The 13,636-nt window shown below is 44.8% G+C and overlaps 1 protein-coding gene across 3 annotated transcripts in view; it reads right to left on the minus strand.

Annotated features, from left to right (window-relative positions):
• The window catches only part of MYO1C (myosin IC), a 56,690-nt gene that overhangs the window by 17,033 nt on the left and 26,021 nt on the right, over nt 1-13,636 (minus strand). For 2 of the 3 annotated variants that reach the window (XM_040615161.1, XM_040615176.1), the window contains exons 2-4: nt 4,710-4,865; nt 3,972-4,087; nt 455-653 (exon numbers count right to left, since the gene is read on the minus strand). In XM_040615161.1, the coding sequence (XP_040471095.1) occupies nt 455-653; nt 3,972-4,087; nt 4,710-4,835 (441 nt within the window). In that variant the 5' untranslated portion in view covers nt 4,836-4,865. Of the gene's footprint in view, nt 1-454; nt 654-3,971; nt 4,088-4,709; nt 4,866-6,037; nt 6,075-13,636 lie in introns of those variants that run through there. The other variant, XM_040615167.1, reaches the window with a different exon arrangement.

Below are 13,636 nucleotides of genomic sequence, written 5' to 3' on the forward strand. Positions count from 1 at the left end.
CTCAGGGCTGGACACTAGAGGACACCACAGCACTAGAGAAGGCACCCAACAAATGCATTTATCAGAGGGCAACGCTGCCCACGGTGGATGCGCCCACTTCTGGCTTTGCAAACTTAACGCAGCGCACCAGAACTCTTCCCACGCCAAACGCGTGCTTCCCGCTGCAGCCCGGCCACGCCAGAATTGCTGCTGGTGGACTGGAAAGGGCCCCGTGAGTTCAGCGGCAGGGGGCCGTTTCTTTGGCTTGGAAGCAGCCTGGGATTCCCCTGCGTGCAGCGCAATCCAGCAGCCCACGTGTGGTGAACCAGTGTTCCCAGGACATGCTATCCGCCCTGCACAGACAGCTCAGGCGTGCCCAGCGGGGTCCGGCGGCCCCCGCCCTCTCAGGTGGAAAAAGCGAGCGCTGCCGGTATGACTCAACGTCAAGTTTCCGTGCTGCAGGCTCTAGAGTTACCTCCAGGACGGGATTGGATTGTAACAGGCGGTCCTTCACGGTTTCGACCTGCTGACTAGCTGGGCAGGTCACGGCGTAGTACTGCAGGATCTTCTTGGTAGCCTCCGTTTTGCCAGCCCCGCTCTCCCCAGAGATCAGAATACACTGATCCTTCCTCTCCGTGCGCAGGGAGCGATACGAATTGTCTGCAATAGCGTAGCTAAGGGACAACCATAACCAGGCATTAGTTTGTTTCCACAAGTGAAGGGCAGAGTCCTCAGCTAAGACTATCCCACTGGGTGACCTCCCAGCAGGGACAGCTCAAGAAGAGGTCTGTGTCCATGGGCTGAGCAAGAGCATATTGCTTCTGCACGCCGGCAACACAAGAGATTGCTGACATCTCTATACACATCTTAACCACTGAGCCAAGTTTCTGCAGGGTAATAACACAAATCTCTTAAATGCCTTTAAAAACCCTCTCTGACGAGAAGATCTTCTGTAGAAGACTAAATAGTGCAGATAAGCTTTTCTAAATATACATGATCTCTTGACATCGGTCCCACAGGACAACAAAGCTTTACATTCAGGAAACATCTTGTTTTCCATCGATCTTTATTCTAGCTTGTCTTTTAAGTGATGACACACTCAGAAGGTCACAACTGCACTTTGCTATCTGGGTGGCTCCTATAATATGGCTCCAGAATAGCCCAACCTCTCACAGCTTCTCTTGGATGGTAGGAAGAATTGGATAAGCCAACACAGCCTAAAAAGCATCCTGCAGGGTATGTAAGCGACTGACCACCTTAGGCCAAACACTGCCAGAACCCCAGACGGTTCCTCCTGCCTGCATACAGCCGGGGTTTGTTGCTGCTGGGCCTGGAACCCTGTTTCTTCCCTTGCTGCTTTTTCTTTCTCTCCAATTTTCCTCCCCACAACAGACCAGGCAGGATGCTACACGAAGGATCACATGCACTTTTACAACACCAGAGAGCAGGAGGATGAGCCTGACTACGGTGGCAACTGCTTACAGAGGGAGAGGAAAAGGACCAGGTAGGTGCAGTGGAAGAGGCAAGAGAGGAGCGTTAGCCCTACACAACGCACTCATGTAAGACAACCTCCATAACAATATTTTCAGCTGTCTTACATGTGGTGATCAAGCAGATATCCTGTCTTTATACATTTGACAACCTTTTAGTAGCTTTTCTTTTTTTTCCCCTCCCTTTTTTTTTAAAAAGAAACACTCTCATGCTGTGAAATTAATTAGAAATAATCACACCAAATTACCAGCCATGGCTTTCTCAAGTCTATTAATACTTGGTGCTAAGGCAACACCGATGAGCTACCTAGCAACACAACTGCACGCTTACCCCACTACATTCATCAAGTCCTTCTCTTCCCATCCAAATTCTGTCTCTGGAGTATTTTGAAAACAGTTGAATAAATGCAAATTTAATTTCAATGTTAAGAACTGCCTCTAGACAGCGTGCCTTTGTTGGGTGATTTTATAGTACTGGAAGTTCAAGCAGAAAGCTAGCAGTCGTGCATACCACTTTACTTAAAAGATGTTTATGGTCCCAATTGTAGTCGCCATCTCTGAACCCCCTGGCAGGCTATAAATAGGACAGGATGTGACGGATCACTCTGGGAAGTATACTCATTTCAAGCCCATAGGGATAACTCTTCTCCTTTGAACGTGACGCACTTCCCAGAGAACCCAGTGCCCAGGCCTAGCCCGCAACTATTTTGACACTGGAATAGCAATCTTGAAGTGTTTTGGCTTTCTAGAATCAGTTTAGAATAAGAGAAAGAAGAAGAAAAAGACACCTGAAACTGTAAAAGGAGAAGCACTGAGTACCACACTACACCTCAGAATATTTTTAAATGCATAATCAAATAACATTATGTAAATAATCAAATAACGTGGTGGTTTTTAACAGAATGATAAAAACAGTTAACAAAAAATACTGTTTTCCTAGCTGGAGCAGCAGTGGTATTCAGTACTGCTGATAAAAACAGTTAACAAAAAATACTGTTTTCCTAGCTGGAGCGGCAGTGGTATTCAGTACCGCAGTTCTCAAGGGTTTACTTACGAGCTGCACATTTCACAATTTCTTACAGGACTAGTTAAGACACGAAAAGAGAACAACAGCCTCAGAAACAACCAGCTACTTTGTGATTTAAGTCACTTTGTGTAGCACACGCGGGAATTAGAGCATAACTGCTTAGCGTTTCATGTTATATGCGAGCACTGCCATCACGCTCAGCCCTCGCCCTACTGTGCACAAATGAAAAGGTAGCCACAGTCCCAAGGGTTTTCCGGAGAGTCACAAAATTCTCATCTGAGGACACAGAATCCCTGAGGAATGCCCTGATGGCAGGCAAACGGGGCGGCATGCCGGCCGGGTCCCTGCCTGGGAGGCAGGAGTGACGGTAACCCCCTGCTCGCTCCGGCCACTGCCCTGCGGGGGCAGATCTCTCGGGGGCACCTGCACACAGACCCATCGAGAACAAGGGGAGAACTTAGCAGGTGTAAATGTAGGTTTCTACAGGTTTAATCATCCCCCACATAGGTCTATGCAGAAAGCCCCAAACACTATAAAAATCACGTTTTTATCGTAACAAATAGAACTTCGAGTGTTCAGACTTTCCCCAAGTAATGGTGTTTCTCTCCCTCTCTGTGCTTGCAGCGCATTCTGTTTTGCTTACTCTCCTGGGCTATGTGCCAATAATAAGAAACAATCCAAATAGCTCAAAAATAATATCATTTACTCTTCCAAGACCTCTTTAAAAAAAAAAATAATGAAAAAAAAACCCCACCATCAAAAAACCTCCAAGAGGTGCTCAGAATTTGGCCCTTGGTGTCCTGTAAGAAAACATTCTGGAGCCAAATGTCCTCAGCTCTCAGTCATCTTTCTCTTTCAGTCTGACAAAAAAATTCAAATGCTTTCAAAAATAACTTTAAACCTCAAACTTTTTTTTTTTTTTTTTAATGGGAAATTGGGAATGCTCACCAGGCCAGACCATGTAAATAAATACATTCCTTCTTCCAACAGGCTGACGGTATCTTAGCAACAAGGGAAATACCAGATAAATATTGGTCAGGCTGTAACAGCAGAGGTAGGAAAGAAACCACCACACATATAGACACACTCTTTCCCCTAGTTTGCCCTATGCTGAATGAGCGATGTAGCAGCAGAGGAAAACTCACAGCCCGGACACGCAGACCCCAAGTAACCCTGGAACAATGAACTCCTGTCCTGCCAGGGCTGGGTAAGCAGCTCTGTTCCTCCAGCCAGGAAGGAACCAACTCCCTTTCCAAATACTGCTCTTGCAAAGGCAACTCATCCTCTTTGGAGAGAGGAACAGGAATAGAAAGAGCCGTACACCACACCCTCCGAAGGATCCTTTCTATCCCTATGACTATTAGGGTTGCATCTGGGACAAGGAAGAGTCCCATTTGCTTGTTTTCACATGTCATTACTGCACACGCCTGCGTGGGAACGGCACAAACTGCACTGTTTACCCACAGGCCACTCACAGGTGAGGAGAAACTTCATAGAAGCTGACACCACGGTATCGCTCCATGTTCTGTTTACTGTAGATTTCCAGTTCCTTGTATGGATTAACAGACACCAGAACGGAGCCAATGTATGTCTGAAAAAGAAAACACGAAGCAGAGAGGTTACAGAAGGTCTGGCAGCAGATTCTCTGAGAGCCCAGACTGCTCTGAAGACTGTATGTGATGTTGTTGACAAGGGCTGCCTGCCCCACTGTACTGGGGATGCTGCTGAGGGCTTCCAAAGAGGCCAAGGGTGCTGAAGAAGTGACCTCTTAGCACAGCAAGAAATGACATTGCGGGTGTCACGCGAGACATGTTATTCTTGCTGGATAAACAGCACCTGCCAATGGTTTTAGTGCTTGTAACAGGCAAGAATACTGGATTATTTCTGATACACCATTCAGGATCAAGTTCAAGCCTGGGATTGCCCACCACAGAGTGAATTCATGAAATAGAAGAATGCGGTGTGAGGTGGATTTTTCCATGCTGGCAAGATCTGTAAATGCCAGCAGACCTCCACTGGAGCACTGCAGTGAGTCCCTACGCCCATTATCAGGACAGAATTTCAGACTAGTTCTGACACAAGCAACCACGGTCTATTGAAGTTGACACCACCGTCTCCAAATCCAAAAGCAAAGCTATGGCACGTCTTCTGCTGCAAACACCCAAATTCCCGTCAGGAATGAACACTTCAGCGTCTGCCACTCTGCTACTCACATAGATTAGGTTCTCCTTGAAGCGCTTACGCAGATTTTCAATGAAGGCTGCTTCGCTGGTGAAGTTCTCAAGCAGGACGAAATCCTGCACCCCGACACGGTCGCGGGCTGTCAGAGCGCTCTCCATGGTCAGCCGAATGCCGTTAGTCCCCGCTCCCTGCAACCAGAAGCAGAGGAAGGTTGGGATATCTGTGGGTTTTCTATGCAGCTCACCGAGTCCACAAGAACCATTAACCACAATTACCCACGGACAACCTACAAACAGGAGAGGATGTTAGAATAACCCCGCTACTACTGTTGAAAAAGCTAGTCAGTGCGTACTAACACTTCATCAACTGGTTTATACTAATTGCTTCGACAGAAGACAAGCCAGCATTAGGGAAAAGTTATTGCTAAATTTCCAATGACTTTAAATCAATCAATCAAGCAAGCATTTCATAAGGAGAATAAAACTTGGCTTTCCTTTCCCAGACATCCTTTAGCAGGAGTGAGACTGAAATGTGCGCTCTCTACTTCTCTCTCTCACTTCGTAATGGGAAGTTGTTTCGAGGTAAGGAATCTTTTATGACTGATGATGAGTCATCTCTTGAGCAAACAGCTTCACATCGCTGACCAATTTAATAGCTTTAGCAAGATACCCAATAGGAAAATTCTGAGAAAATTCAGAGAAATGGACATTTCTGCATCCCATGCCACTGAATTTAGACCGTGACACCAACATCTATCTCATGCATCAGACAATTTCTATTCCATGACCCTCTTTTAAAGGCTTCATTTTCTAAGTGATGTGGTTCAGACACAACCATTTCTGGAAAACAACAGGTCTGCTGACTTCTTGCTTCACTCGGCCTCACGTACTAAAACAGGGTGAGGAAATGTGCACTAAGTGACTCAGTCGCTACTTGCAGAGAAGATTTCTACACAATGGAGAGACAATATACAAGGCATAGAAGACAGGAGACAGTACAGAAATCAGAGATGGGAGATATAATGTATTAAACCATTTGCCTCACATCTGCCTGCATTTCCTTATCATATTCTTAAATCCTTCTTAATTTGGCAAACTCCTCACAGCAAGCATACTTCTAAATCATTTCCCTAAAGCACTAATGCATTTCAGAGAAGCTGTTGTTACATTCTGGGATGTCGCGATCACTGGCACAAACACTGCTGATTCTTGTTCCTAAACAGGCGCACGCACTAATAGTGACACCCAGGCACCCTCTCCTGTAGCAGTGTTAATAACGAGGAATGCCGGACCCCTGCTGCCACGCTGCCAACCAGCCCCAAAACCCTGTGCAATGATGTAGATGATTTTTGCTGACTCACGTTGTCAGGTAGTTCCTTTCTGCTCCTTCTCAAGATATAATAGTGGTGAGAGCACAGGGACTGATGGCATGCAGGGGAAAAAAAAATAAAAACAACCTTGGTCAGAAGAAAAATTTACCTTGAGTTTTGTTAAGTAGTAATAAAGGCAAGACCCACTGAAGTATAAATCTGGGCCCAAATGGGTGCAAATTCCTTCAGTCTGCAGTTGTTCAGACTTACCAATATTTACAAATGCAGTTTTGCCTATTTCTGCAAGTTGTAATTGGCTTCCTTCCCAAAAGCCCAGTGCTTGGGCATAAGTGATTGCATGAAACTAGGAGCTTTCAGAAAGAAAAATCAGTTCCTCCTGGAAATCTCAAATCCAGATCCACTCTAATGGCTCAAACACCACAAAGAAACATAATTTTGATTTCCCTTTTTATTTTTTCCAATTAGTCTCATGGTCTGGAAGGCTTGATTTCTAAGCTTTGAAAGATCCAGCTTGGGAGGAATTCTGCAGACACTGTCACTAAGTAAGCCCAAAACTTCCCAAACCAATTCCTCCACACCTTCAGCCAAGCGCTTTGTTGTCTTCTTCTACCCTCTTTGCCAAGGTGAAGAGGAAAGGGATAAGCCCTGGAGAAGGAAGGTGACGAGATAAAGGGCAACACTAGCAAAAGAAATAGAGATAAATCACATCCAAAGAAACTCTGTCTAGAAATTAGAATTCTTCTATCAGAACAGTGAAATCCTGGAGCAGGTTTTGGGCAAGGTATGGGAACAAAGGCAGACCCAACAGAAAATAACTAGTTTTCAGGTGGGTAAGTATATGAATACAGTTTTAAAACACAGCTGCCTCAAAAATGACCGAGGAGAAACTTCCACCCTAGCACAGTTAATCCAAGTTTATATAATCCTAAAGACTTTCACAGAAAACGTCACTTAGCAGTTTCAGCAGCTCTTTCATCAGCCACTCCCAGCTCAGGACAAACTGCTCCCAGCTGTACACATCCAGCCTAAGGAAGCAGCAATCTATCCTACTTACAGAGAAATGCACTTCTGCCGCCTCCTCTGGGACAGGCATTTAAGGCTAAGGAGCTTTCGGTTTCCCCCACGCTTTTTTCTTCTCATTCAACTCCAACCTCTCTCCGTGAGAACAAATTAACTACCTGAAATTTTCAGTCAGCATAAAAAAACCCCAAACAGCTAAACGCAACTTTTCAACAATAATTAAATGTGTCCAGGTTACCTAGCTGACATGATGCAGTCACATTCTCCAGAATATACATTTTCATCACAGCACTGTACCCTCCCCAAGCCCAAGTTCAATGCAAATACAAACGTCAGTCGTAAACCACAGCTGAGCAATAAGCGCTTCTCTGTGCCAGCGTTTGCTCATTTGCTTTATTGCTTATGCCCAAGCCTACCACCAACTTAAAAGGTCAACATTAACTATTTGACTGCCAGTAACTTCAACAGATGCAACGTAAAAGGAGGTGAAAATAAATCCTTTTCCAAAATGGAAACAGAACAGTAACGCAGAAGGAAGAAAATGGGGAAAGAAGACACTATTTAGAAAAAAATAATCACAGTAATGACCATATGTTCCTACTGAATGACTGTGACAGTGAGGCATTGAATAAATTAAAATAACTGAAATGTTAGTTATTTTGTATTAGCAGGCAGACAGCAAATTTGGTGGCTGTAAATTAATGCTAGCAAAACCCAGTCTGGGGGTTAATTAAGTTACAGTGAAGCTAATTACCCATTAAACAGTTTGCGTATGGACAGAACTGGCTCCCTTAGCATCTTTTTCAGAGGATAGATTCATCTCTGCCAAAACGCCTCCGGCTGACGTTCAGTTCATTTAGAACATCCTTTGCTCTCTGCTATGCAAGAGACCCACTCAGACAACTATGAAAGCCATGTGGCAGGGAGCATGTATTCCAGATAATTAGGAGAATACAGGCTGTGAGGGTCTGATCAGACCCCTTCCTTGTGAAAATCAGTTTTTCTGGAAGCTGCTAAGAGAGTACAGGGGTAGACGAGCTGTCCCGACAGTGAGAACGCAGGCGAAAGGACTGCTCCATCTGCCCTCTGCGCAGCTGCACCCTTGGCTTGCACTGACTCTCACACTTGTGCAATAAGCTAGACTGGAAATCCAACATGCATTAAAACTACCTCAGATGGTTTTTATTACTTTAATCCAGGCCGTTTTCCCACACTGGTTCCACACATAATCACTTGCAATGGCCGACAGCTATGGTGGCACAAGATTGGGAACCCACAGTGGAGCTGGGGATGAGCAAGTGTTTCAGCAGCAGGGCCAGTTCCTGCTGCTTTTAAGGGCTGTGAAACCACCACCTAGGAGGTAAGTTAGGTGCAGCCTTAATGGCTCACCACTGCCAAACCCAACACATCTCCTCCTTCGGACTTTGCCTCCCTGACATGTGTTAATGCAAGCAATTACCTGTCTGTTATCTGAACCACCTCAACTCACTATATCAGCAAAACAAAGACCAGGAAAAAAGAAGCCAGTCTTTTTCCATCAAGGTAGAGAGGTGAATCACCCTACCATGGAATGGGGTGAGTGTCAGATCCAGGGCAAGGAGGAAAGGGAGCACGGGTGCCCTTTTGACACCAACAGTTCGTTAGGTTAGCTCCGCCATGTGCTTCACCCTACCTACAGGAATCAAAAGGAGGACCAGGCTAAGGATCCCAACCTCTGCAGGATATACTTACTGCGCTAGCACCACACCCAGCCCAGGCTGCAAACAGGGAATTGCAAAAATCTGAGCAATCTCCATCTGATCTTGGTGCCTGTGGGCTTAGGAGTGCCTGTGCCTTCTCTCTCAAACTCACCTTTCATCCCTTACTAAAATCACTGTCCCTATGGTCACTCCTACTTGAGAGAGTCCAAGCTGACTTTTGCCACCGCGTTTCTCAAACCCACCCCAAGGTACAGTTCCAAGGGACCCATTCCCACACTATTTTAACCCACTCTTTGCTTTTAATCTCTTCTCCAGAGCTGTTAGCACAACAGTGGCTCACTGCCAGGAAAGGAAAAGCCTTCACCCCTGAATGGTGGGGACCAAGCCAGTGCAATTACCAAAGCGGTACTACTTCCACACGCCTTTTTTTCTTCCGTGTGATTAAATTTTGGGAAAGACTTTCCGCTGGTGTAAATTGGTGCTGCTGAATGCAGCCTGCAGAGCCAGGTTTACATTGGCTGAGGTTCCAACCTTTCTTTGTATTCACACAAGAATCAACAAAACCAGAAAAATCCCTTCAAAAACAGCTCCTGGGAGCACAAAAGCACTCAAGGCTATACCAAAGAGTCTCCTAAACTGAACTAGTAAATCTCTGACATGGTATTGTGAAGGTGTAAACAAGTATTTTTCTTTTAAAGTATGCTAAATGCCAAAGTATGATAAAGACTTTCCTCTGCTAAGGAATTGGCGACTTCAAAAATGAAAAACAGGACCTTTTGCTCTGCACAACAAAATCCAAAGTATTTGAGTCACACAGGCTAAGCACGTTGGGGAAATTTTCTTTTGTGATGGAAGACAGGTGCTCTGCCACGAGCACAGGAGTTCAGGGCTGACCTAAGCAAGAAACTCCTGCCACTGCTTTGTCCATCAGCTGGTCTATGGCCACGCAACACCCAACAGCCTAACACGTGGGTAGGAAGGAGTCTTTTACATCCAGATCTCCCAGCCTTGATTTTCCCAGAGGGCGGGTACCTGAATGGTCAGCATGGGCACAGCAACCCCAGGTCCACAAATGCTGCCCATCACTGAGAGAACAGAGAGCACCTGGCTGCTCAGGCAACTCTTAACTCCTTCCTGGAGCATCCAGGAGTGGCGCATGTGAAAACACCTGGAGCTCTCAAAGTCAGTGGTCTTATACGGCACAGGGAAGCCTTACAATCACCTGATTTAGAAAGAAAAGTCACACGATGTAAACAAGATTTCTGCTTCAAGATCTAAAAAGATAGGTTTTAATATTTCCCTCTGACCACGCATATTTACAAATTAGCCACTCTCCATTGAGTAGAGCAGGAGGCTTGCACCAAAACAACTGCAGGAAGTGGGTGCCATATAGAAAGAGGCAGGCACCTTTATCTTGGTATCAAGTGAAAGATGATTGATCTGCAGGTTCCACAAATAGCTACAAAGCCGGGAACGGAAGAACAGGCAAGAAGCAAATGTGAGTGGGAAGGGAAATTCAGATTAGATTCTGGAAGACAATAAGAAGTCTGAACCAAGAACAAATTTCTTGTGGGGAGGTGGCAGCTAAACCACATTTGTCTCCTGGATAGTATGACATTCTTCACTGTCATGCCAAAGCTGCAGGAAGGAAAAAAAAATCCCTCCGATTTCTGCTTCACTCTGCAGCCTGAGAAGGGGTTTGGACACAGCATGGGCTAGACAGCAGAGCAGACAAAAATCAACTGTTTTATCCAGGACCTCAATTCCTGAGGTGCAGAATGGGATAGCTCCTCTTTCCTTTTACATGCAGAAAGCAATAAGGTAAACAACTGAAGTGGGCCTGAATCAAGGGATCTTAGTCAAGCACTTGCTGCCTGCCAGTGACTCCAGGAGTGAAGTGCAGCCGCTTAGGATCCTCCTCCCTCTTGCCACACTGAAAATTAGCCGCACTTTTTGGACACAGATCTCTGTTAGTCAACAGCTGAGCTGGAAAGAGGGTTTCCTAACAGGCAGCTCTAGATCTCACATATACATCCTCTGTAACCAACCACATGGCTTTATCTGCCCCTTCTGAAACCACTTGAGCTCAGACAATAATTTCTATGACACAAATCCCATACATCAGGCTCGTTTAGTAAAAAAGATAATGAAATAACAAAAGGAAAGTATTTATTTTGCTTTTAATTACGTAAGCCCAATGAAGTTATTTCCCACAAAGTGGTAAGCTGCTCTGACCAGACAACTTGAAAAAAATCAGAACTGTCAGATCGAATGGGATCAAAACCAGGTAACAACCCTGACGAGTTAGATCAGTAGAGTTAAAGGGAACAACGTTAACCTGCAAAAAAAGTTACCATGTCAGCAGCTGCCACTCAAGGACCATTTATAGCAGAAGCATTTTTTTATTCTTGCTTCTTTTAGAGCAATACATCAATAACAAAGGAATGTCTGGAGTCAAGGAGCGCTTGCCCATGCTCAGAACCTGGTTCTCCCTCTCCAATACTTCCCTCCCGATCCTAAACCACATGTTGGAAGGATTTAACTAAAGAATACCCTAGACAAAAAATTGTATTAGAGAGAGAGAGAAATGCTATTTCCTTGACTAATTCTTGTAAACTATTTATTTTGAAATCTTCCATATTTTAAGTAGGGACAAACTGGAATACATTAAAACATAACTGGAAATACAGGGGAAGCCAGCTTATTCTGCTCTCACAGATTTGTTACATTCCCACTAGCAAACTGCCTAGAAGTTAAAGTTCTGCCTCCCTCGTGTTCCAAGCTACAGAATCATTTAATCTCCCACCCTAAAATGCAAAGCCAAGTGGGAAATGTGAGCAATGTATCACACCGTGTGCATTATTTTAAGTATCTATCAAATACATGTAGGTCATAGGGAGTTAGAACTGTGAAAACAAAAATTTAATCTTTTGAAAAACAATAATGCAGGGTGCGGATGTTGCTGCAATTAATTATGACTCTCAATATATTAATCAATGACATTTAACATTGCAACATTTAGAATAGTAAGAATTCACCTAAGGAGCTCAAATGTAAATGAAAAATGCAAATTTTGATGGACAGAAACTAAAGCAAGCCATGGAGATTTTCAGGGCAAGCAGGTAATATAATTTGTTCAGTGCTTATAACGTAATTACATTTTCTAGACTTTACTTTTTTTGGCGGGGAGAGTAAGTTAGGAAAAAAGAGAAATAATTAGTAGTGAAAACAAAAAGGTATTTATAAGAACTGATTTGAAGGAGAGCAAAAATGTTCTCCCCTAAGAGGGGATGCTGATATTTCAATCAACAAGCTAAATATAAAATAGCAGTAAGAAAAAGAAACTAGGCAAACCAGAAAGATCACCAAGCCTGGAAAAGTAAATACACTAAATTTCTATATTTAGGGAGCTGACATTTTTGCTCCTGAACAGATGCCACAAGCTGTTGCTAGTTAAAAGATGCTGCTGATCACAGTACACACAGGACTACCTGTGACCTCGGGTCACAGGCCTGTGCAGCACACAGTAGCTTCAGAAGACAGACGGCTTAAAAAGCAAAAACTCAGATCACTGCCCTTCTGAGTAAGTTTTGCCACTGACTCCCCAATCAGACTGAGCAGGTGAGAGGGGAGCAGAAACAAACACTGGCCTACAGAGAAGGATCAGGGCATGACTTGCTCCCCCTGCCCCCCTGCTCGCAGCAATGGGGTGCTGAGCCTGCACCCCCAGCCACTGAACTGCTGTTCTATTCCCCTCCCAATGCACACATCCTTTTACCTCTCTTACTATTACTACTATTACTACTACTCTCATACTTTCACCTCTCTACTACAACACTGCGGGTCTCACACGGTTACTACTGCAGCACTCTGCCCTTCCCCACACCAGATGTTGCCACCTTCTCCACTAGATTCCACACACCCCACACAACCATTTTGGGCCATTATGTCTTTCAAAGATAGCAAAACTTTCCAACCAGAACAAGCACTCCAGTGCATTCCCAGGGCATGGGAAGGACACTTCCACACCCACATGTTCTCTCCGAGAATATCAAGCACCACCCTACGCAACATCACTGCTTATCACTCTCACGTTATCACATCTAAAACCCTTCCTCTATATCCACTGCTGTACAGAGGTCTGCTGGCTCCATCGTCCTCCATGCCAACAGAAATCCAAGCACTATCATCTCCACCTTTAAACGTGCTGCTGCAGGGAGGGACCAGGCAGGTCCTCCAGAAGCTCTGCGCTTCCCTTCATCCCTCAGGCCCTTTCTCAGGCAGCGGTGAATGCTAAACTATTTGGGAAAACATGCAGGGATCCCTAGACTGAGCAGGTTTGAGATGCTCCAGCCCCATGCTAACTCTTCTTCGACAGCCAGAGAATTGCTTAAATCTACAGACATGACGTTTTCAGTTCCTCTCTTCCTAAATTTGGTAACTATACCAATTAAAGCCTTGAACATTCTTATCCAGTCAAAAGCCCACACACTTTTTTATAATGCTCCCTCATTCTTGACCTTAACATCTTCCAGTGTCAGTGAATTCCATGACCCAATTATGCATTGCACAAAAATCATCTTTGCATCTCTTTGGCAACTTTTAACTTAACCGAATGTCCCTCTTCCTACGTTACAACACAAAAAAAAAAGGAGCTCATGATCTGCCTTCTCTGTGGCACTACCGCATATATGTGTTTGGATTTCCTCCTCTCTTACTCATCTCATTTTCCAAGTAACAATCCTAGTCTTCTCAACCTTTTGCCACATACTCGTTTTTCTAATCTCCCGGTGGTTGTCCTGCAAAGCAGTACACAGACCCGGGCTTTCTGGTTGCCACTAAAATGTGGACAAAGATTTGCTGAAGTAAATACACCCTGGAGGAACTGCATGGCAAGGAGTCCTTAAGC

This window comes from Falco naumanni, chromosome 1, assembly GCF_017639655.2.
Source record: "Falco naumanni isolate bFalNau1 chromosome 1, bFalNau1.pat, whole genome shotgun sequence".
In the NCBI taxonomy this organism is placed as follows: domain Eukaryota; kingdom Metazoa; phylum Chordata; class Aves; order Falconiformes; family Falconidae; genus Falco; species Falco naumanni.